The sequence below is a fragment of the Vanacampus margaritifer genome, chromosome 1 (genome assembly GCF_051991255.1).
Source record: "Vanacampus margaritifer isolate UIUO_Vmar chromosome 1, RoL_Vmar_1.0, whole genome shotgun sequence".
In the NCBI taxonomy this organism is placed as follows: Eukaryota; Metazoa; Chordata; class Actinopteri; order Syngnathiformes; family Syngnathidae; genus Vanacampus; species Vanacampus margaritifer.
In genome coordinates this window covers 14118867-14142067 of record NC_135432.1, presented here as the reverse complement: position 1 = coordinate 14142067, position 23201 = coordinate 14118867, and the positions used below count along the sequence as shown (strand labels likewise).

At 38.6% G+C, this 23201-nt stretch overlaps 2 protein-coding genes across 4 annotated transcripts; both read right to left on the bottom strand.

The window, feature by feature from the left end:
* Positions 1 to 1496: 1496 nt before the first annotated feature.
* Positions 1497 to 10044, bottom strand: ocstamp (osteoclast stimulatory transmembrane protein). Of its 2 annotated transcripts, none has more exons than XM_077585435.1 (3): positions 9905 to 10044; positions 3958 to 4957; positions 1497 to 1952 (listed from the first exon to the last, which is right to left on the bottom strand). In XM_077585435.1, exons 1-3 carry the CDS (start codon positions 9994 to 9996, stop codon positions 1614 to 1616), a joined length of 1431 nt encoding a protein of 476 aa, XP_077441561.1. In that variant the 5' UTR covers positions 9997 to 10044; the 3' UTR covers positions 1497 to 1613. The 2 variants fall into 2 exon arrangements, with proteins under 2 accessions (XP_077441561.1, XP_077441571.1); XM_077585445.1 differs by lacking the exon at positions 9905 to 10044 and adding an exon at positions 7773 to 7831.
* slc13a3 (solute carrier family 13 member 3) lies at positions 8188 to 22024 on the bottom strand. Of its 2 annotated transcripts, none has more exons than XM_077585412.1 (13): positions 21903 to 22024; positions 21517 to 21782; positions 21055 to 21233; positions 19504 to 19570; positions 16464 to 16643; positions 16272 to 16397; positions 15452 to 15544; positions 15255 to 15359; positions 15076 to 15173; positions 12659 to 12771; positions 12331 to 12492; positions 10213 to 10350; positions 8188 to 10138 (listed from the first exon to the last, which is right to left on the bottom strand). In XM_077585412.1, the coding sequence occupies exons 1-13, from the start codon at positions 22008 to 22010 to the stop codon at positions 9983 to 9985; spliced, it is 1791 nt and encodes a 596-aa protein (XP_077441538.1). In that variant the 5' UTR covers positions 22011 to 22024; the 3' UTR covers positions 8188 to 9982. The 2 variants fall into 2 exon arrangements, with proteins under 2 accessions (XP_077441538.1, XP_077441547.1); XM_077585421.1 differs by having other exon boundaries at positions 21517 to 21778; positions 21903 to 22008.
* Positions 22025 to 23201: the final 1177 nt, after the last annotated feature.

Below are 23201 nucleotides of genomic sequence, written 5' to 3'. Positions count from 1 at the left end.
TTTTTCAAAGCACAGTTCCCCTTATATCCTTATTGCCAGCTGTTTTAGAGCATTTTGATTTATGGTTTAATACCTACAGAGTAAGCAATTAATTTCTGTGACAACATAAGCACCACCAAATCTACCAATCCCCCACTTTGACTAGAGTGCTCACATCATAAACAGGTCCCAATACTGCAAAATGCATTGCAAAACACGGTGACCCTCACTCCCGTGGACAGCTCTTCAAAAGCTACTTTTTTTTCTGCATGAGGCAGAACTGTGGGAGACATATATTTACATATGAATGGACGTGAGGAATAACAGGAAATAGATCAATCGTATTTTTTCCTGTCATCTTTATTACAGATGCAGAATTCTAAACGTCAAACGTCAGGCTTAAAATAGATTTTTTTTATTTTTTATTCAGGTTGGACACCTTAAAATAATCTTCAAAAGGGATTTTGAAGCAAAAGCACATTGTTCTTTTTGACAGCGATGGAAATAGAACCTTCAAGAAATATTTATACAACTACAAAAGATATCACAGCAAAAAGCCCAGTGATGAATTGACTCTCACAGAGTTGATTTCAACACTTTTTCAAACTTGATATAACTCCACACTTTCCAGAGTTAAATCAGCACTAGTGAAAATATTTAACACTGGGAGAGAGTAAATTTTTAACTCACTAAGCGGAGTTACTCAACACTACAGGAGTTGACATTTAACTTTTGTCAGACACATAAAAGTTGACTCCTAAAAGGACCTACCACGACGGGGGTCAAAGGTAGCTATCTAAATCCAGCCACAAACATTTTAGGCGCTATAAAGGAATTTAATAAACTTAAAATAAACTTTGCGACCTATCGAGTGCTCGTTGAAAATAAGGAAGCGCACTTGCCGAAAGGTGGTTATCTATAGATGATGGTCCAAGTAACGACAGTTTTCAATTTCAAACCAACACCTCTTTTCAAGAGGGCATTTGAAGTAGTTAATGTTATAATAGAAGTTAATGTTGACCACAGTCAGACTGAAAAGGAATTCATGGCCCCAAACTCCTTTTGTCTGTCAAGACTGTCAGGGTTTCCCAGTGATAAGCAAGGAAGAAAGGGGGATGAGGAAAATGTCGCTGACTTGTCTTTCTCAAACTGGAGACGAGCAGGTGAAAGGCGGAGCCAATCTAACACTCTGAGGAGGTGAGCTAACTCTAGGCGATCAACGCTGTAAAATAACAGCTCTACACACCATTTAACTCTGAAAACATTAAAATGACACTATGGGAGTTAAAATGAACTCCCGTAAATTTTACTCTGCTATTTTAACTCTCCAATATTTGTTGTGTAGGAGGTTCGGAAGCTGTAGTGATGTATTGAATCATCCCAAAGCACCATAATGACATCTAGTGGTGCAATGAGCCCAACAAACATCAGCGGATATAATTTATTGGATTCAAGTAACAAAATTAAAAACACATTTTAACCCAGTTGAAAAATCCACACAGTATGGACCATTGTTTAGTGATGTATTGTTTTGTTGTTTATAAACCTAAGAATCTTTGGACCATAAAATTAAACTTTCATAGTTCTCCTGTAGTGACTTAGTGATTGAAAGTACAAAGTCGGTACTGTGAATGTCATCTGCAGACAATCAAAACTGGCGCCTCTCTGTCCTGCTTTGCTTGGTCTTTTGCGTTCCAATAAGCCACTCTCTTCTCTTCCTGCTTTTTAAAAAAAGATGCACAGATGTTCCGACGTAACCTGGCGGCGTACACCTCAAGGAACACAAGCAGGTAGCTCATCAGCCACAAACATCCGAGCAGCGTGCTCACGCCCGCGGTGGGAGCTGAAGTTGCGGCATCACACATCGACGCTTCAGGGGTGAAGTTCCATTTGTACTCCTTACCGAAGTCAGTCAGCTGCCGCGTAATGCATGATTGCGGGATGATGCAAAACGCTGGTGGAAACCATTGGATCTGGAAAATAAAATGAAAAGCTATTATTTTTAAGCCTGATCTTCCCCCTCCCCGATTCCAGTCATCTGAAAAATGTTGTGATTTGGCATTTTGTAATGTGAGAAGAAGCCAGAGTATCCATAGAAAACCCAAACAAGCACATACAAATACGGTACAAGCGGCAAGATTAAAAGTCCTGCTCTTTTGTTTCCATACATTTTAAATCACACTTTGAATTCATATGTTAAGTAGAAATTAGATACCTTAAATGTAAATATAATAATCTGCATAACTGCACTCTACAACCAATGTAATGAAGACCTATTGGATGATGTCAATCAAAATTGTGCATTTACTATCTTTGCAAAGTATAATAAATTATTATTTTTGTTCCACTAGATCTCAATAGATCGGCTATTAGATAGTCTCCCCTAATATATTTCAATTTTTAAAGATAGCTCAAAATCAAAATTGATGAGGTTGTTTTACAAAGTTTAAAACACAATTAATTAAAACAGTCAGGCAATGGACAAGACAAGCCTTTAGCACATTGTTGCCGAACCATCACTAATCGTCAGAGATGGGGAATCAATCTCAAAAAAGTAAAATCTCTGCCACAACTGGTAGCTAAATGAGCTTTTCTCCACCTGTTGAGTAGAAGCACCTGTGGCTAAAATACTGTTTCAGGGATTTTAGTTTTTGCCCCTTAGGCCGCGCCTCCTGGCTGATGTACATGTAGTCTTATAGAGGACCAAAATTGCCAAAATTCAAAATAAATAAATGACTAAACGTGAAAATAAAAACGGATATAAAAAAATATAATTCGAAAATTTAATTAAAAAAGATATATATAAATGGAAATAAAAACAACTATGTATATATATATATATATATATATATATATTCAATTTGAATTTTGGCAGTTTTGGTTCATATTGCCAGGGTGAAATGTTATTCAAATGAGGGGGCGGTCCTAAGCGGGTCGGCAAACAAGGAAGTCTCACCGACTTGCGTTGGGGAACTCCAGCAAAGGACGACTATCTTGTCCACTGCCACCACAACTTACAACTTGAGTTGCTCGACAACAAGTCGAGGTGACAGTGGACCAGATAGCTTTCCATTCAAGTCTGCCATTTAAGTCAACTGTACGCTTAGGAACGCCCCCCTATTTGAATAACATTTCGTCCTGGCAGTTTTGCACAAAATTTAAAATAAATAAATGACTAAAAGTGAAAATAAAACGTATATAAAAAAATATATAATTCAAAAATGAAATACAAATGTATTCAGTTATGTATAAACTGTATATATATTTGTTGTTGTTTTTATTGCCATTTATTTTTTGGGATTACATTTTCGAATTATATATTTTTTATATCCATTTTTATTTTCACTTTTAGTCATTTATTTAGTCTTTTATTTATTTGGAATTTTGGCAGTTTTGGTCCTCCATATAGTTTTGTGTTATTCATTTCCGGTTCCAGTTTTGTTCAGCGATTGTTTTTGCCCAGTGTCCAGACACTTATTAATTTTCCTGCTATTTTGCTTTCAAAGTTGAGTCTTCTCTGCTTTAAAGCTGTTCCAACCAGACGCTTAATTTCGGCATTAAACACGCTAGCCGTGTCAATCTTAGGTTAGCTTAGCACTAGCATAGCTTCTCCCTTCATTAGGAGGCGATGACTACTACTTTGGCAATGATTTCAACCACGGCAGTAGCCAGACGCAGTTTGTTGCTAGCTAGCTAATTTAGCATAGGTAGCGTAGCTCAAGCCCAAGCACCAAGCTGTCTCAAACTCCAACTAACCACGGTAGGTGACGTGAAAGATGTAGCCCAGCGATGCTTTTTGGGAGGTCTTGGCAGTTGTTTCTCAGTTGTTCTGTTTAATGTGTTTGTGGGAAACAAAATAGTCACAAAATGCACATTTTGCCTATTTCGAGCCTTGATGTCTTTGTTCATCTTGAGTTTGACACAACTGCAAGATGTTTTTTTTTTTTTAATAGGGTTTGCCCATGTGTGGATTCTCACCTTATAACTGACCTTGATGCTGGCAGACATGGGTGGAAAGTCCAGGAGCCACGGCAGAACGACTTGAACTGTATGATAAACAATATAGTCCAAAGCTGCTATTAATGCTATTGCGGTGAAATATAACGTCACCACCACAAGTGATATGACACTGGGGGAAGATTCAGCACAGGAGATTTGAAATCTTCTGAACATAGGTGCAAATCTTTTGGGGGTGGCGTGAGCTTCATTTTGTCGTAGCTGTTTGGAGATGGAGTTGTTATCGAATTTAACGTATGTCAGATATGACTTAAGGTAGCGTGCAGATTCCAAAACTAGCAAAGCAACAAATATGGCTGCCAGAATTCTGTTGGATAGTAGTTTGTATTGTGTTATCATGTTCCTCATATAGGAAAAGTTGATTTCTACTTGCCCGATCATCTTCGTAAACCTGTTTTTGACCTCAGACACGTTCACATGTGTGAAATGATCCAACATTCTTAAATTGGTGACAATGCTCAGGTCCTCCTTCCTCGCTTTAATGGCTTCATCGACTATTTCCTGCCTCGCTGTGTTTAAAAGCTGCGAAGAGTTCAACAAAGTCTTGGAGAAGCCCTCAGCGGTGCACTTCAGGGTGCGTACGACTGCACCGACGTTCACGCTGATGTTTGGGATGACGTTCAACATCAGGATCATGATGGAGGCGGAGATGAGGAGCTTGCGGCCCTGCTTGGTGCAGACGGTGGGCAGGGTCATGGTCAGTACGCAACGCAGAGGGTGGCACAGGAACGTGGTCGGCAACATGGCCACACTGTAGACTAGTGCTGTGTGAACGGATGCGTCGTGGTCATATTGAAGCGTTTGGGAGAGCCAGTGGTGGAGCAGGGTGCCGGTGACAACAGTCAGAGTCAGACAAAGAGACATAAGGGTCCACAGGTGTCGGCCTCGAGGCTTAGCTGAAGAGTAAACATCCCACAGGTAGAACACGAAGGACTTCACTGACTCCTTGCAGCATGCTGACCTGTAATAAACACACGATACAGATGTACTGTATATTTAGCACTGTCCAGCTCTTCAGGCAAGTGGCAGTTGGTCAATAGAGGGCGCTAGCGTGCTACCTCACTATGCATAATGATCACCACAGTAACGGTTTTCTTTGAAGACAAAATAAGTGCACATAAAAATAATAATACTAACAAATGTTTCAAAATATATTAAGATCTGGTTTTAGATGTGCTGGATAAATATTATGATAAGTAATGATAGGTAAGTAGTTTTGTTCATCTCTTGTCTAATTTTGTGATTCCATTCTAGGCGTGCACAAATCTTTAATCATAATGCCCCTTGTCCAAGTGGACTTTCAGACTGCATTGGAATTATCTATATTGAAATTTATTTGAAAATAGACTTATTGATGCAATTTTAAATGTTTTTCCTGTGATGCCACTAATGTATTATTACTTAGTAATGTATTTCTCTATTGGCCACTCTTTTTTTTTTTCTTCCAGTGATGGTCAATCTAACACATTATTAAATACAAACTAATAATCAGATCAAAGTCATTTGTAAGGACTTGAGGGTGAGTCACCTTAGAACATCTCTAATTTGTCTGTGTTTCTTCAGCAGGTGACTGTTGCGGGTTCTATTTCCGTGCGACCTCCAAAACTTGAATGTCATCCTGGTAAGAGCGAGAATCCTCAAAGTGTCCATGGTAAGGTAAGTCCATGTCTTACGTACCTGTTATGTGCTAAGTTAGCATACTATAATGCTAAGTTTGGGGATACGGTACGTTAGCTTAGCTTAGCTTGCTATACTGTAATTTATGTCCATAAGCAGGGCTCATATTTTTTTATTGTGTCCTTTTAAGTTGTGTCTAAAAAAAAATAATTTGTTAATGGACCTTATGGAGCTGCTGTAATATTATTAATAAATAAAACGGCATGTCTGCTTTACCATTTATTGTTTACATTGTGGACATTAGTGGAACATCTAGTTCAGGGGTGTCAAATATACGGCCCGCTGGGTGGATCAGGCCCGCAAAGGGGTTTAATTCAGTAAGATGATTTTGAAGGGAAAAAAAATTGTAATGTCGGACCAATTAAACAGCCGGTGAAAATCAAAACATATAAATTTGTAATTTCACAAGCAGTCCTCAGATGACCAATGCAACACGGAATTTGTCCTGGACGTCATTATTTTACAAACAATTTAAAGTTACGGTTTGTTTAAAATAGTTGTTTTTTTAATCTTTGACATAAATGTGTTAAATACGACACAAATTCAATAACTGGTAACACAAATACATATGACAAGGATTAACGTCCTTATAACTTCATTAACTGTGCCACACAATGCATTTTGGGAACAATATATATGCAAAACAGGTCGATTTAACACGTCTGGAACTTATACAGGCAAAGTTTGCATTTGTGTTATTTTTTGGAACAATATGATTACAGTTGAGCTCCGTAATTTAGGGATGGCCCACAAATAGCAAAAATCTGCGTAAAATTGCTGACAATTGTTTTAAAGTTATATGCAATTATTTTTACCGATCCGACCCACTAGGTAATATTTTTCCCCTGAGTGCGGCCCGTGAGCTAATATGAGTTTGACACCTCTGATCTAGTTAGTATCTATCTAGGGAAATGAATGCATGTCATTTTGACATGTACATTAAAAGGGCCGTGCATACGCCATGCGTGCCTAAAAGTTTTGTTTAAAATAGTCACGTTTGGTTCTAGGTGTTTTTTTGTGGAAGGGCATATTAGTGCGTTATCCAAATACAAAACTTAACTTTGTATACGGCCACATGAACTTCACAATAACAGTTTTCACGATATAGTATGTCGCGGCATGCTAATCATTGTCATGTTTGGGGTTCTGGTTTTGGTTGTGTGTCTCCATTGGTCTTGAGCAGAGGTGGGCAATCTCGGTCCTCGAGGGTCGCGGTCCTGCAGGTTTTGGAGGTTTCTGACTTCCAATACAAGCTGATTCCAATCAACAGGATCATTATCAGGCTTATGCAGAGCTTGCTAATGAGCTGATCATATATCAGCTGTGTTGGAGAAGGGCAACATGCAAAACCTGCAGGATATCGGCCCTCAATGCCCACCTCTGGTCTTGAGTGTGGTCCTGCCCTTCCTCGTGTCGACCAATCCGTGCCCTCAGCCACTTGTGTCTTGCCCCAGGTGTGTCTTGTTGTCTCGTTAGTGTGTGTGTATTTAGTTCCCTGGTTTTGGTCATTCCTTGTGGGATCATTGTCGCTTGTCGCTGTCACCGCTGGTGTTCTGTTTGTGAAGTTGAGTTGAGATCGTTTCAGATCTGTGTTTATTTAAAGCTAACCAGTACCCCTGTTAGTGTTTTTGTAAAATAAATTATGTTCAGTATAACCTGCATTCCTGCCGTGGTTCTCCTGCCTCCCTGCATTTGGGTCCTCCACTCCACACTCGTGACAGAGTCAACTCTGGACCGTGACAATCATCACCTGGTTTCAGGTTAATACGCAACAGAAATACTGTATGATAGTTGACTCTGGAATAACATACAGGGCACTCTGGAATAACAGTGCTTCACAAACGAAAACATTTCATATACAGCCCTTTGCTCTTAACTTTGAGGTGAACAAAAATATTATGAACTTTTGAGTGTGTATTAGAGTTGGCATCGGTTGCTATTGCTAAGATACTAAAGTGACACGCGCACAAGAGACTCTTTCAACAACAAATTTTGATGATTAGGTGGATGCCTGTGGAAGCACTCACACTCATAAATCTTGCTTAGAAGATATTGAATCAGATTTTCTTCACACAAACACAGATAATTACAGTTCTTACTTGAGAGGGCCAATGACGCACTCCGTGGCAAACTTCATTGCTGCTATGACATGTTGCATCGGAATGAAAAATTGCTTGGCAAAGTGTGAAGAATAAAAGAGGAAGTGGTATGAACACAGTCACAGTCATGATGTTGTTCCCACGCGGAATCGACAACTTTAAATGGGGGGAAACTTGACATGGAATCATGTGATGTGCTCTCAAACACAATTTGACAGCTATATTTGCAAGCTTTAGGTCAACAAAACAACACCAATAGGGTCGATTATTAAACTTTACAAAAGAAGATCATTATTGGCCTACAATATATGTTCATAAACACTGTCTTAAATTTGTTCATAGAAAGGTTATTAAAGGAAAAGGTTGACTGTAATGATAAAGATCGGTAATAATGGTAGAATAAAAAAAAGATGTGTGCAATCAGAAGAAGTCAGAAGCCATTTATTTTTAAGAAGAGGATTGTGAGGCCCAAATGAATAAAACACAAATAATTTAGTATTTCCGTTTCTTAAACACGCCTGATCAGTCACATAATGTAGATGATTACAATTAAAAACATACACATTCACTGAGTGAACCATGATTTGAATTTCTATTTGTATTTATTTTTTTCCATCTGTCTACTTGAGTGGCTCAAAGTTTTGCACTGAAAGCCTTTTGGCAGCGACCCCCGCTAACACTAAGTAACCACAGCAGCCTTGTGCAAGTTAACCATTGCTAGCAGCCATGTGAGTCCAGACACTTTATAGCACACCAGACACAGGGGCCCTCATGCACGCGGGTCTCAACAGAGGACGGCGGGTCCAATTTGGTTGCTCGGTAACAGCAGGACTGCCTTACAGCAGAAAATATGTTGTTCATAACTTTTTTTAACTTTGGGATGATGATGAGGACCAAAATCAATGACTTAGCGTAAATATGTATATACTGTAAAAACAATGAAAAGGACATTTTATCATATGTTGTCCCCTTTAACTTAGCATAACTATTACCATATTGCACTTGTGATGTTCCAGTGTTAAAGAGATTTAACTGCACCTGTATTATATTTATTATTATATTTGTTACAGAATTCTCCATGAAACTATTAATTGACAGCAATGCAAATGCTACACAAGATTAGAACATGGACACCACCCTCACTGCTGTCCACTATAGTTCTGGAAAGACACAAAAACAGAAGGCTACTAGCTTCACCCAATCAGCCACACTTTGCACTTAAGAAGTAAAAAAAAACAAAAAAAAAACTTATGACGCATAGCCTGTATGACCCATTTATGCATAGTGGTCACGACAGAGGGCGGGTGATCAGATATTCTATATGTTATGGCTGTCGGCTGGAAACTTTGTCCAAACATGGTCAATTTCATGTTCCTTCACAAATCAATACTGCGTGTCTTTCTCCAACTCCTCTGTTATTTTTACACATGATTAATCAATTTAAAGTACTCAGAATAGTTTGAGAATACTCTCTTGGACACTTGAAGTGTGATCAAACCTATTCTGCAGAAACCGTGCAACATTATGTCACCCCAAGCATGCAGGTCTGAATGTTTACATTTTTTGACTTAGGTTTGACACAGGTACGAAGGAACTGTTTAGCCCCCAGGGTAAGTTTTCAGTCATTTTCGCCTATTGAACTGCTTAGTAAGCACATTGTTTAATTGACTGCATCATTCATGGCTCTAATTAAAAAAATAATTTTGGGAAGATGATGTCAATTGTTTGCTTTTGTGAAGGCCTTTTGTGTTGTTGTATGCTCAAGGCAAGCAATGGCGGCGACATGTCCGTATCATTTTAATCAATGGAAGTGTAATAAAGTAGCTTTTTTTTTATCAATTAAATTTGTGATTGAACATGATTTTTGGACGGTTTTGTGTTGTTTAAACGATAACACCAACTTGAACAATGTGATGTACTGAGGTTCAATGTTTTTTTGCAATGCATATAACAGTACTGTAATATTATTATTATAAAATTTAGCATTATTCAATGCTAAATTTTATCTTTCACAGTTTTACATGATCTTGATTGATTGTGTCAAAATCATATTGCATTTGTTGAAAGGTCGAACGCATGCCGTGCATCCCCTGAAGTATGTGTTTTTCATACATAAAGAGTAACATAAATACTTGTGGGGGATCCTGAGGGTTTCCTTCCAAATGATTTTTTGTTGTTGTCTCTGTTTCGTGTTGAATCCAGTTGTGTGATCAGAGAGTAGCATTAGATGTGTGGCCTGCAGACTGGTTGAGAGGGCGAGCCCAGTCAGGATAGGTGTCCAGGCTAAACATGGCCTGGCCCCATGTGTTTATGGCGAGCGTGACTGAGAGGAGACCCAGGATGTTCATGACAAAGCCTGTTTTGACCTAAGATGGCACACGACAGACAATGAGCAACAAGCGATAGTTATTACGTTCAAAAACAGAAGCCAGAATATCACCATGTCTTTGACCATGAGGTGACCGGACGCAAATGCGATGGAGTTGGGTGGCGTGGCCACAGGCAGCATGAACGCGTATGAACTCCCGATTGTTGCAGGGATCATGAAGTACAGCGGGTTCACAGACACATGAAAGGCCTACAAAAACACAGCAAAATAGGTCAAGAAAATATATTTGTATAGGGTGAGACATTTACGAACATATTTTGTTGTGAACATATTTTACGCTTGAAGGCATGAACAGAAAATACACCATGTGGAGCTTACGTAATTTATAAAAACATAGAGTAGTTATTTAAACAGATTTTGTCAGACTGCTTCAATTAAATGCTTCTCCTTCTGGTGTGCCTGCCTTGGCCACCTGGGGGCAGTATATGACCGCCCGACAGCTATACAACATTCATTCATCATCACATTATGAATCCCACTTGAATTCTGGTCAATCCTTGCCTTTTTGCAGCAGCCAATAATATTGTAGCATGGCTTGTTTCAGCTCCTTGCCAAGCTCTTCAGTACGACACTAATAAAAGTCGTTCTATGCAGAAGATAAAGAGTATATGACTGTGAATAGTCAACACGGCTAATTAGCATTACCATTAAGTTAGCAGGCCTTCCAATAGGCAGTGTTTAGCTGTTAAACTGTTTGACAGTTAACAGATGTACTGGAAGCAGTGCAGCCAACATGAAACGTTAAGAAGAAAAAAAAGTTGCAGGGAATAAATTAATCAAATAAAATAATATAGCTTGTAAATGTAAGTCCATCACTGTATAATATAGTAGCATTCTGCTCGGAGAGATTTACAAGTTTAATTGTGATTTTTTTTTTTTTTATTGCATAATGGTTGCGTGATGGAAAAGTATATTTACTATAAAATAAAACAATGAAGAGAGCTATTTAATTTCAATGCCAGAAAATTATCATCAATAATAATAAAATGAGTTTATTTTATAATGTAGTTATTTAAAAAAAAAAAAAAAAAAAAAACATCTATTCTTACTATGCACAAAGCTGTAAGGCAAAGGGCGCTATTTCTAAGAAATTGACAAAACTATAATCCACTGACAACATAACTGGAATGTAATAATACGATGCTAATCTAATCTAATCTGACACTTTCTGGGTGCCTGTACATTCGCTTTACTTTCTGTGAACAATCTTGAGTGGCCTTTTGCAAAGTATAAAGGACCCAGATAATGATTAAAGACAATAGGGGTTAATAACTAACTGAGTACAAACATAATCATGTCTGTTGCAACACAATTTAACAGCAAAAAAACAAGTGTATTTTTTGTTCTTTTTTTTCAAACGTCATGAGGATCAAGTCACACAAAAACATAATTTGCTACCTCTGCTCCATCATGAAAACAGTCGGACATAATAAGTAATATGTTACGGAATTCTTCTGTAGCCGGGGATCGGACTGCCAAAGTTCGCGTCTTTGGCCATCACCCAGCTTGCTAATATTCCAATTCCTTTTTTTTTTCCATTCCAATTTTAGCATTTTAGTAGGAAAATTCCGTCATGTTATTCATACACGTAAACAACTGCAGTCCTTGGTGTCATACTTAAATCCTGTAGATGTCAGTAGCAATTTTTCAAACCAAATCAAGAACAAGAGAAGAGTATGCTAACGCTATTTAGAGTAGGTAATGCTAATGCTAAAAACAATGCTAACAACAAAGCCATGTTCATCTCTGTGTGGTCTCATTTCTGCCCAAGAGACACAAGCATATAATATACATTGTTTGACAATACTTCTCTTATAAAACATGAAAAAAAAAAAAAATAATAATGAAAAAACTTCAAAATTAAAGCTAGCAGAAGTTAAAATAGTTATGCTAAATAGCACTGTGAAAAAAAAGAAGAAGCTTACTTTTGTTCCCTGTGTGAAGATTTTTTTCTTGAGTATGAAGGTTTGGCTGAATAAGAATACTTTTTTGACGTGTGTGACTTTTGTCCCCCTACTGTAAATGATATTTTTGGCTAGTACAGTGCTTCATATATGCATTCATGCATCATTATGAGGGTAACTTGCGACTGCAGCTGTAACTGCCTATTTCAGTATCACAACAAATAGCCCAATCAAGCACAACTTTGTGTATTAAAAAATAACTTACCAGTTCCGCAATAACAGGTAAAAATATGATAATGGTGGCGGTGTTGCTAGCAAACTCGGTAAAACAGGCCACAAAGGCTGTGATCAATATCATGGCTGCAGCAGGCGGGACCTTGGCCAAAGGCTGGAGGTGGCCTCCGATCCAGGAGGCCAGTCCAGATTCCTGCCGCAGAGCACAAGAGGTAAAAGGTCAAATCACAACATAACAAAGCACTGTCGAGAATGAAACCAAACAATGTGGTGCAGAAGAGATGACGAGAGGATTACAAAGCAATAGCGTGACACATTTGAATGCAGAATGTGAATTTGGGAGCACACTTTTTTTTTACCTCACATGCTTGAGCCATGGCAAAGCCGCCTCCGAGCAACAGAATGATATTCCAAGGAACAGCCTCCTGGGCTTTCTTCCATGATAGGAGAGGAACGTACGGCGCATTCGAAGCTAAGGGAACATTCAAGAACTTTGTTTTGAACGGGGAATGTTTTGTTTGCCTTCTTTCGCTTGTATCCAGCTGTTCATTTGTCCAGCTGAGCATCAAAAACAATCTGGCTCATGCACGTGTCCCAAACAGGCACAAGGCATGTGCATGTAAATGTGAGTGCCACCACAAAGAGCTTTGAGAGATTATCCTGATCGGTCAAACAGAGAAAGTATAGTCCCACCTCCAGACGGCCAAGGTACTTGCTCTCTAATCTACATTATTAACATTTCTTAACTTACTTGTGATATTTTGCAACACCTTCAGACAGAAGCTAATTACGAAGGAACCTCGGCGGTCCAACGCAATCCATTTTAGGTTTGTGGTCCACCTCCGGTTTGTTTGGATTTAAAAGCAAGGAAATGATGAATTCATCTGTTCAAGGGTCAAACTGTTGCCATGATGAAAACATTCAAGAACTGTACAGGTCACATTTTTAGCTTTCTCAATTGTCACTCAAGTCGAAAGAGATTGTTCACCCAAAGTGAAGGGAGAGATAGTCACGTCATTTTTGTCAGCCTGACAGTAGTAACTAATCTGTAAAAATAACATACATGTCAACCCATAAGGTTTGTCCGTATTTCTTACGGATTTTTAAGTGTTGCAAAAGCATACGGGCGTATTTGGAAATGAATACGGATTTAACTGTTTTCATGAAAATAATAATATTAGTATATATTGCTTACCCTTTTTAAATTTATTTAGTATTTACTGTCGGCTACGTGCTACACGTGTGCATAAGCTCGATTTAAACAACAACCGGTCACAAAATCTCGTCTATCGCGCGAGACTTCTAACAGTTTCCTGACATGCGCAGTTAAGAAATTTGTGTTAGCGCGAAAATTGCGAGTCGTTCGCAGTGGTTGAGAAAATGGGGGACAGGCCGGCCAAAAAAACAAGATACACCGGACGTTTTCGTTCGGAATGGACGGATTTATTTAAGGTAATTGGTCCGTCAAAACTTGGAGAAGAGTATGCATCATGTTCGCTTTGTTCACGGGACATTAAGGTTGCGGCATCTGGCATTTACGATGTCAAAGAACATTTGAAATCAAAGTTGCACGAGAGAAATGTGAAGCAACAAAAAAGTCAACCGTCCCTGTGATATTTAGAAATCTGTTTTTTCTTTGTGCAATAAAATGTCATTTGGAACAAGATACTGTCAATGTCTTCATATAAGAAAGAAAGTAAGGTAAGATTAATGTTATTGCATGAAACAGCTTTAGTATTGATAAAACTGACATAAGGATTTTTATGGGAAAATAAGGATTTTATGGGTTTGTAATACAGGTGGGACCAAATTAGGGTTGACATGTATGAAATAAATAAATATAAAACTAAATAAATAAATTGTTCCTCGTTGTCAAAATGGCAATAGTTTCAGAGAAGCAAGATGTTTCCCACCAATGGCCTACTTTAAGAGAATTGTTCAATGCTGTCGGCTACAACAATAATTGTTGGTGAATGCGTTTGATTGTAAAAACCCACACACAAAAAAAAACCGCAAGCTAATCAACTAATGTGAAAAAAAAATACAAGGTCTACCTTTTAGTTTTTATTCTTGGCTAATTGAGCATTTTTATAAGTAACCACATTAGCAAATCTATTGAAGCACATAGTTTCTTTTGATAGCATAAAAGTTGAGCCAACTCAAGCTAGCCTTTTACTTTTTAGCTTAAGTACATGTCACAGTTTGTACTTTTTTTTTTTTTTTACTTTTACTCAAGTTCAGGAGTTGAATCAATCCAGAATCAGTGTTTGTTTGTTTTTTTATCACAAGAAATTACATTTTTAAGTACAGAGTAGTGAGTACTTTTGCCACTTGTGTCTCAGTGGCTCACGATCATTTTGGTGGTCACAATGGAAAGCTGATCGCAAGCTGTCCTGATTTGAATATAGTTAATCACTCAGTATCGTAGACATTAGTTTGTCAACCCATACTTTGACAATTTTACATGTGCAGTAATTTTAGGAATAGAATAATTGTACAGAAGTCAATCTATTTTGGGCTCTTAAAATGGCCGACCAGTGGGTGGCAGTGCGATGGGATTTCTCTCCGATTAGCACTTTAAATACAAAATAAAACAGCTTTTGAAACACTTTCCAAGGTAGTGAGCTTTGACATTTTGCAAAAATGTTCAAATATGTACCAAATTACACTTTGCACTCTTCTGGGATTTTGTTATATTCCATGCACGAAACTGTTAAAAATGTGAGTCCCTCAAAAAAGTTTGCCAAGATGGCCACATGGGGACGAGCACACTAACCTTTAGGGTCCAACCACCAGCTAAGAGAAGGTTTCTGCGAGGGGAAGAAAAATAATATGGACACAATGATCACACCGGTGACTGCGTCTGACACGTATCTGCGGAGGAGGAAGTAGAAAGTCACGTGCGATTAGTACAAAAATGGGCGTATGATGAATGTCAAAGGGTAGTTTTCTTACCCCTTTTTAAAAAACACAGACCAGCCGGTGACAAATTTGGGATCCCTTGTGAACAAGAGAACGGCGTACAAGACAAAGAAGAACGAGATGGCCCCCTCTGCAAAACTGCAATGGAGCAAAGTCTGTTGAACCCGTTGCCTTCCAAACACAAATTCCCACGTTATCAATTTAGCTTGAAGACATACATGAGTCCTCACTTTATGGGCCCAAGTTTTCTGTAATCCTCTTCAATGAGAGCCCAAGCTCGGGCCTCTTGCTCTGATCTTTGGTCCTTTTTCTTGAAGCACAAGCTGCAAAAAAAATCAAAAGCATTCAAAGAGTTAATGAAAAACTGAGCCAGATCATTCATATGCATTCAAACAAGCTGGAACGTGACTGCGGATCGACTGCGGAGCAAAACAGTGACACCCCGCTTGACGTCATGGAAAAAGCTCCGTGTAGCGGTCAATAACCGGATAGAAGCGCGTTACAGGCAGGTCACGTAGCTCCCGACATGTAGCAACTGTTCATCATATTTGAAAAGTGATTGTTAGAAAAACATTTCTTCGCACTTCGTCCCTCCTCGTTGCCTCTTTCTAATATCATCGGATTACAAAACGGACAAAATCGGATATGTCTGGTGGACTCTAGTTGTGTCAAAGGGAAACATAGATGTCTGTTCATGTTTCTGGAAAAATAGACACTTCCTTGTGGCCCCCACCCTGGTTGTATTTGAACTGTATTTGTCTCCTTGCATGAACGTGATTGACATTGTATCCCTCATTTCTCTCAAAGAGCATGTACTGTCTTGTCTATTAAGGGTTTCTATATTTCCCGTGACAGTAATTGCCTCCGTGTGATATCAAGTCATTCAGTCAGGCCGTCAATACCCTAAAGCGGGACGCGCGAGCTGGTTCGGCAAGAGCAGCAGGTTGACGCATAATTATTGATGAGAAGCAATGCCAATGGAAATCAAATCCAAAAAAAGTGTTGCAATGTCCATTGATGTGATGTAGTACGTAAGGAAAACTCGTTTACCGTGCGTTCAAGCCTCCGTGCAGGAACGCGATCCATACCCATCCCAGAAGAAGGAAGACAATCATGAGCGGGAACGCAAATGCAAACCAAGAGCCAAAATTGATGAGATCACACTCTGGAAAATAGCTGCAAAAAAATACCACAATTAAAAAAATAACCTGTCTACTTTGAGCCAACCAAAATCAACATTACTTTTTGAGCTGTCCAATCAGGATGAGGTTCGGCGCAGTTCCAGTCAGCGTGGCGGTTCCCCCAATACTGGCCGCATAAGGAATGCAAACCAGGAAGCCTTTCCACACTCTCATCTGATACTCCGACTCGCATCGGATCTCTTCGGCTGTCCTCATGTCATTCTGCTCTGCCGTGTCCAACCTTTAGACAGTTATCATGACCACATGCTGCATTTTTACGATTGCAATCCCGCAGGACATTGAAATCAGCAATTCAATAAACCAAAATAGTGGCATCATTTCAAGTTGGGGAAATTCAAAATGGATTCATGAAGTTTTGGAAAAGAGCTATTTTTGATTGAATGTTGTGTGCAGCATTCACACTTACGCAGCTGGCACCTCAAGTAGAGAGTTGTACAACTTCAGTAAGCTAGCTCGCTAACAATAATGTTTGTATTACCAACCACAATAGTGTGCCATGAGAGAACATCAAGTATGGAGCAGGAAATGAAATGATTGTACTTAATCGGTATAAAAATGATTATTAATTTACTAAATTGCTCAGTTGACACTGAGTGACAGTTTTGCTTGACACATTTGAACCATTCTCTGTTCATGTTACACAGTACAGATAGACCAATATGGGGTTTTTTTCAGGGACGATACCGATGCCGATTATTAATGGTCAAGGAGGCCAATATTCATTTTCAGTAAAAAGAGGGGAAATATATCCAACCATCCATTTTCTCAACCGCTTATTCCTCACAAGGGTCGTGGGGGGTGCTGGAGCCTATCCCAGCTGGCTTCGGGCAGTAGGCGGGTTACACCCCGAACTGGTTGCCAGCCATTGGAAAATATATTACCATGGAAATTTTAATCTTGATTTTGTTGCAATGTCTTGAAGCATTAATGCTTATTGACCAATTTTTCTAACTTTTCAAAATGTATTTTTTTTTAAAGACAATATACTTCATTTTAGAATTCAAAAAAAAATAAAAGTTCAGGAAGCTCCCAAGGTTATCAGAACGTCTTAAAAAGTTAAATGGACACTTAAAGAAGTAAATACGCATAGCTCAGTTTTTTCCCTAAAAACAAACAAACAACTGAAATCTTAAACGTTCACATTTCTTTGTTTTAATGTGGAACAAAAACAAACACAATAGTTTCCTGATAATAAAATGGTTTTAGCTTTACCATTTATAATCCGCCAGATTTTGAAAAAAAGGCCGACACCGATATCCGTCAAAATGCCCAATATCGGCGCCTGGTCGATTATCTATCCCTATTACACAGAGTGATGAAAAGTAAACTTTTACCGAGTTCAAAACGTAATTTGGAAGCCAAGAAAGCACGAAGAGATTTGGTGCTTCAATCTCAGAAGAGGACAGTTTGACGAAGGTGAAAGGAAGACACAATTGGATCTGCTTCAATTGTGGCCAAAAAGGCTACAAAACCGCATATTGCGCATCAGAAATCGATTGATATATAAATAGACGTCTTCAACAAACCCCATATTTTGTGTTCACTGGGAAGAAACCCGACATGTCCAAAATGAGAACATTTGGTACAGAATGTTTTGCCTACAAATATGACAAGAAAATACTGTTCACTCCCATCCCACTGGACTCCCACGGAAAAAATGTAAGCCTCTAGTTTGAGGTGAAGTCGAAAACAGTCAGGATGGAATTGGAATCAAATGCTTCATAACTGCCTAATTGAAAATAGTTTTGTTTAAAATACAGCAGACTATTGTGTTTACAGTAAAGAATCTGACAATGAAAAGATCATATTGATAATTTGGGTTGATGTCCTTATTCTTGGTTGTCAAATACTTCAAAGTGTGAAAAAAATGTTGGGAGCAAAATTCCAAATTAAAGATCTTGGGAAACTGAGGCATTTCCTTGGCATTGATTTTACCCAGAAAAAAAGGAGAACGTAAAAATGGATCAGAAGAGATTCCTAACCAAGATTTTGGAAAGATTTGACATGACTCACTGCAAAGCAAGATTAACAACACCATGTCAAATGAAAATGAAATTTGAAAATGAGGGTGAACCTGCTGATTCAAAGAAATATCGGGAATTCATCGGCAGTTCGGTCTATGTAATGACTTCTACTCAGATTTGAGATTCATTGTGAGTAAATTGTCACAATACTTTTCTGAACCAAAACAACATTAAGTAGAAGCTAAACGTGTGTTAAGGTAGTTAACAGGCACAGTGGAAAAGGAATTGTTTTACAGGAAACATGTCGATCTTAAACTTATGGCCTACTGATGCAGACTTGGCAGCTGATCAGAATGATAGGCGGAGTATGACTGGCTACTGCTTTAGTTTGACTGAAAATGGAGCTATTAATTCCTGCAAATCTATGAAACCGCAGCTTTATCTGCGTGTGAAGCTGAGTATATTCCTTTGTCAGTTACATTGCTACACTAAACAAGAAAGTCTTTATCTTGTACATGTTGGCTACTTGCTGGAATAGATAATGGATTATTTGAGTATACACCTGTCACCATTTTTTGTTGTAACCTTGTCAATTTAACAACAAGTAGGGGTGTTGAATTGTTGTCAGGTGTTCTTAATTGACGTGACCTACTTCTGGGAGTGTGGGCGGGGTTACACACCGGTGTTCATTCAATAAATGGCTGCCCGCTCATTCACAAAAGCGCTTGCGTCCAAATTCACTTTGTCGGCTGCATGACGTCACCCCTGACGCGACGCGACTCGACAGCACGCACGGACTCACATATGAACGGATTGTCAATGCTGCTTATCGGTAGCGCATTGACCGACGCGCGTCAGGAGTGACGTCATGTGAGTTGCATGCAGGCAAAACGCAAAAGCTGTGTGTGGTGTTTTCCCTCCGTCTACCGGCATTTCCAAGTCCTACGGCATGGCTGCGCCAATACACACCAAGTAAACAAGTTGTCATTATTTCACTCTATGCATTTTTTGTTTGTTGGTGCATCGTGAAAATGTTCCAAATCTAAATTATGGCCTTTGCTCAGTAAATGTGCCGGAAACAAACAGTGTAGCGAAGAAAAGTATTGTTCTTCTTACCCCTCAAGTGATAATATTTGTTTCTCTGAGGCCACTGAGGACAGTGAATGCATCTTAGTAGACTGACCTGAAAGAAAGCAGACGTGGGCATTTAAAAAAGCAAGAGTGGAAACTAAACAAATGATGTGGTTTTCACATAAAGTTATTATGACTTCTTAAATCCGTCTTTTTTCTTTATCTTTTTTGTTGTTGTATACTCCAATTAAGTGTAATTTCACATCCACTACTGTAGGTGACAGGCACTTTCATTCTCAGAGAGTGCGCAAGAATGCGTATGCAGATGCATACTTACAGCAATTTGATTGACAAAAGATATTCTTTACAGTCGTGGCGGGGAGTTGGGCAGGCTGTGCAAAATATGTTCTTCCTCTTGGGGCGGCGTAATCAAAAATATTTTGCCTATGTTGCTGTGTGGTGCGGTGTAGAAATTTACGATTAGCGTAATCCTGAAACAACTATTGTAAATTGTAAGCAAGCTGCAAAGCCACAATTAATCAGTAACCTATGGACTATATAATGGAACGTTAACGTTAAGGTTATACCTCAAGCCACGTGATGAATGAATGGTCAACATTCTGCCTGCTTGGTTTGGCTGAGAGAGTGTTTCAAAACTATAGTGGAAGTCTTGTCCCTAAAACGCAAGGACACATTTCTCTATATTAAAATGGCACAAAAATGCTCCCTCCTCGTCCTAGTTTATCATTAACTCAAAGTTTGACACCAGGGCCTCGTATTTGTTATAGTGTTATACTTTTTGACCTTTACTTTTCAATTCAATTCAAAAAAATATTTCACTCTTTAAAATCAAAGAAATGAAAGGGGACAGAAAGAAGTAAAGCCTTGTTATATCTGCCCCTGATAAAAAAAATCAAAAAAAAATCAACACAAAATGAATGACAGCGAGACGTTTTCAATGAATAATTCAAGAGCATGTCCTTGTGCTATATGTATTTTTTTTTTTTTTCGGTAATTGTGTTTTTATACATTTAAAAAAAATACAGAGACTGAGAATATTTTGTTTTATAATCCAGATTGTTCCACAAACTGACACCTTCAGTTGAAAAACATCTTTCTTTTTTGTTTTGTTTTATATTTAGGTTTGGAAAAAATGTTTGCCCCTCTTTGTACTCACTTTCCCTTCTATTTATTTATTTAATTTTATTTAATTAATTAGTATGTTGCCTGGTAAACTTACTTACTTTACTTCTTGCATTTGTATTTGATTGTTTTTATCTGTGTGATTAATTTGATCTGTGAAGCACTTTGTGACCTTTTTGTCTGTGAAAGGTACTATATAAATAAAAATTACATACTTATTTACATATTGCTGGTATCTGGCCAAATCCTTGTACCTCTTTAATAGTCTAGACTAATATATATATATATATATATATATATATATATATATATATATATATATATATATATATATATTAGTCTAGACCAATAAAATAAAAATAAAAATGAAATATCCCAAATTGTGACTGATGAGGTTTTTGGCCCGACACCAGCAATACAAATGCCAACGTCATCATCAATCACTCAACCAACCATTGACGACGTCGCCGTCACGATCCTCTATCGGCTTGCATTTCTGCTTGAGGCTCTCCAGATCACCGAAGAGAGTCTCCAGGATGGCGTTGGCGATGGGGAGCATCATGGCTGTCGTGGCCGTGTTGCTCAGCCACATGGACAGGAAGGACGAGGTCGTCATCATGCCCAGTATGAGCCTAGAAATGTCGAAAAGATGGGGGGCATTTAACAACTTCCAAAAAATGAAAAAAGGCACATCATCATTGCAGTCATTTTGGTGTGCTAATGTACTATGATAAAATGTAACTTTGTCAATCATTTATGCCAGCGGCGGAGTGACAAGCAGAGCAATTAAATGCTTTTCCACGACGTGGTAGAAGCTTTTATTGACAGCAGAATAGCCTTAGTGATCTCTTGCGGTGCACCATTGATAGAAATCACCAGTACACTGTGGCTAGCTAGCATCCCGGATTTTCTTACCAGGCTGGTTTTACTCCTGCAATGGTGAGGACCTTGAGCGCTATTCTGCGATGGAGGCCCCACTCCTCAATGGACGACGCCATCACCAGGCCGCTTAAGAAGAGAAAGTTGGTTTCCAGGAAGTATTGAGGACAGAGTTTTCGGGACGAAATGATCCCCAGAGTTGGAAATAGGCAGATGGGTAGCATGGCGGTGACAGCCAAAGGGAGGGCCTCCGAGCACCAAAACGTGGCCATGAGCACCACTACGTAAAGACATCTTCCTTCCTAAACACAAGAAAAGACGACTAAATTGGGGATACATGAAAATTCTTGTTAAAAAAAAAAAAAACTGTCGTTTTTAAGCAAGTAGGCAAAAAAAATGTATTGCACTCTTCACTCACTCACCTTTTCAGGTAAGATCACAAGTAAAGGCGAAAAGAGGAGTGGCGTGATCAGCAGCACCAGCACTTTGTGAATGCACCACAACTTGTTGGTCACAACAGACATTTTCATCTCCACGTGTTGAAGTTTGCTCCCGAGTGGAGAGAGGAAGCTGGCAGGCAGCGCTTTAAAGCCTCCGCGACCGTGCAGAGAAGATTAACCACATGCTCGGCTACAGGTTAACTCCTCGTGCGGAGGTGTCAAATAGTTAAGCAAGACACTCCGGTTTCCCAAAGTAGGCCTCTCCCACTTCAAGTGGAGGAGGGCATGTTTTGATCCCCTGACGTGCAAAAAGATTCACACTCATGCTGAGAGAGCAGCTGCGGACGCAAATTCCACAACGTTATTAACTCACGCAGGGCTGCAAAAACAAAAAATATTTACAGTCAAATACTTACTTTTATTGAAAGCTGATATGACCAAATGATCATTTTATGTTTATTTTATTTTTTTATCTATACATAGAAAAGCAGGAAAAAATGAAAACATTAAGAAAAAAAAAATACTGGCCATTGCCTAAAACCGCTACCGGTATTTGTATTATGACATTGATGCCTTAAAAAAAATATATATATATATATATATATATATATATATATTTGTAAGATTATCACTGCGATTGGCTGGCAACGAGTTCAGGGTGTTGCTGGGATAGGCTCCAGTGCCCCCCGCGACCCTTGTGAGGACAAGCAGTGAAGAAAATGGATGGATGGATGGTAACATTATCAAATACAAAGTAAATAATTACATAGTATTGCACCAGAATTAATTGATTACAACTTCTGGTATGTGCACAATTGACCACTGGGGGGCATTACAATACAGTCATGCAGATACAAATGAAGAGTTTCACAACTACTGTAAGTGATTTAGTAAGTTGCAGTAATATTTGCTTTTTATGGGAGGATAAAGAAAATATGCATTTGAGTATTGTTATTAGGGGTGTAACAAAAAACGGTTTGAACCGAAAAATCTTGTTTTTTTTGTTTGTTTGTTTTTTCGGGGTGGGGGGGGGTATGTTTTAGTGCTGCCAATTAAACTGAATCAAATCGTTCCACTTTGAAATTGAATTGGCTTTTTTTTTAGGGGGGGGGGTATATTTTAGAAAGAAATGCCACTTTTACACGACTGTATTGACAAGTTCATTTAAATGTATGTAAAATGACAAAATGATTGCACCATGTCTTCTCAATCTGAGCCGTACCATACTGAATCGAATTGTAATCCCCCTGAGTTTTTTTTCTTTTCTTTCTTCCTATTCTT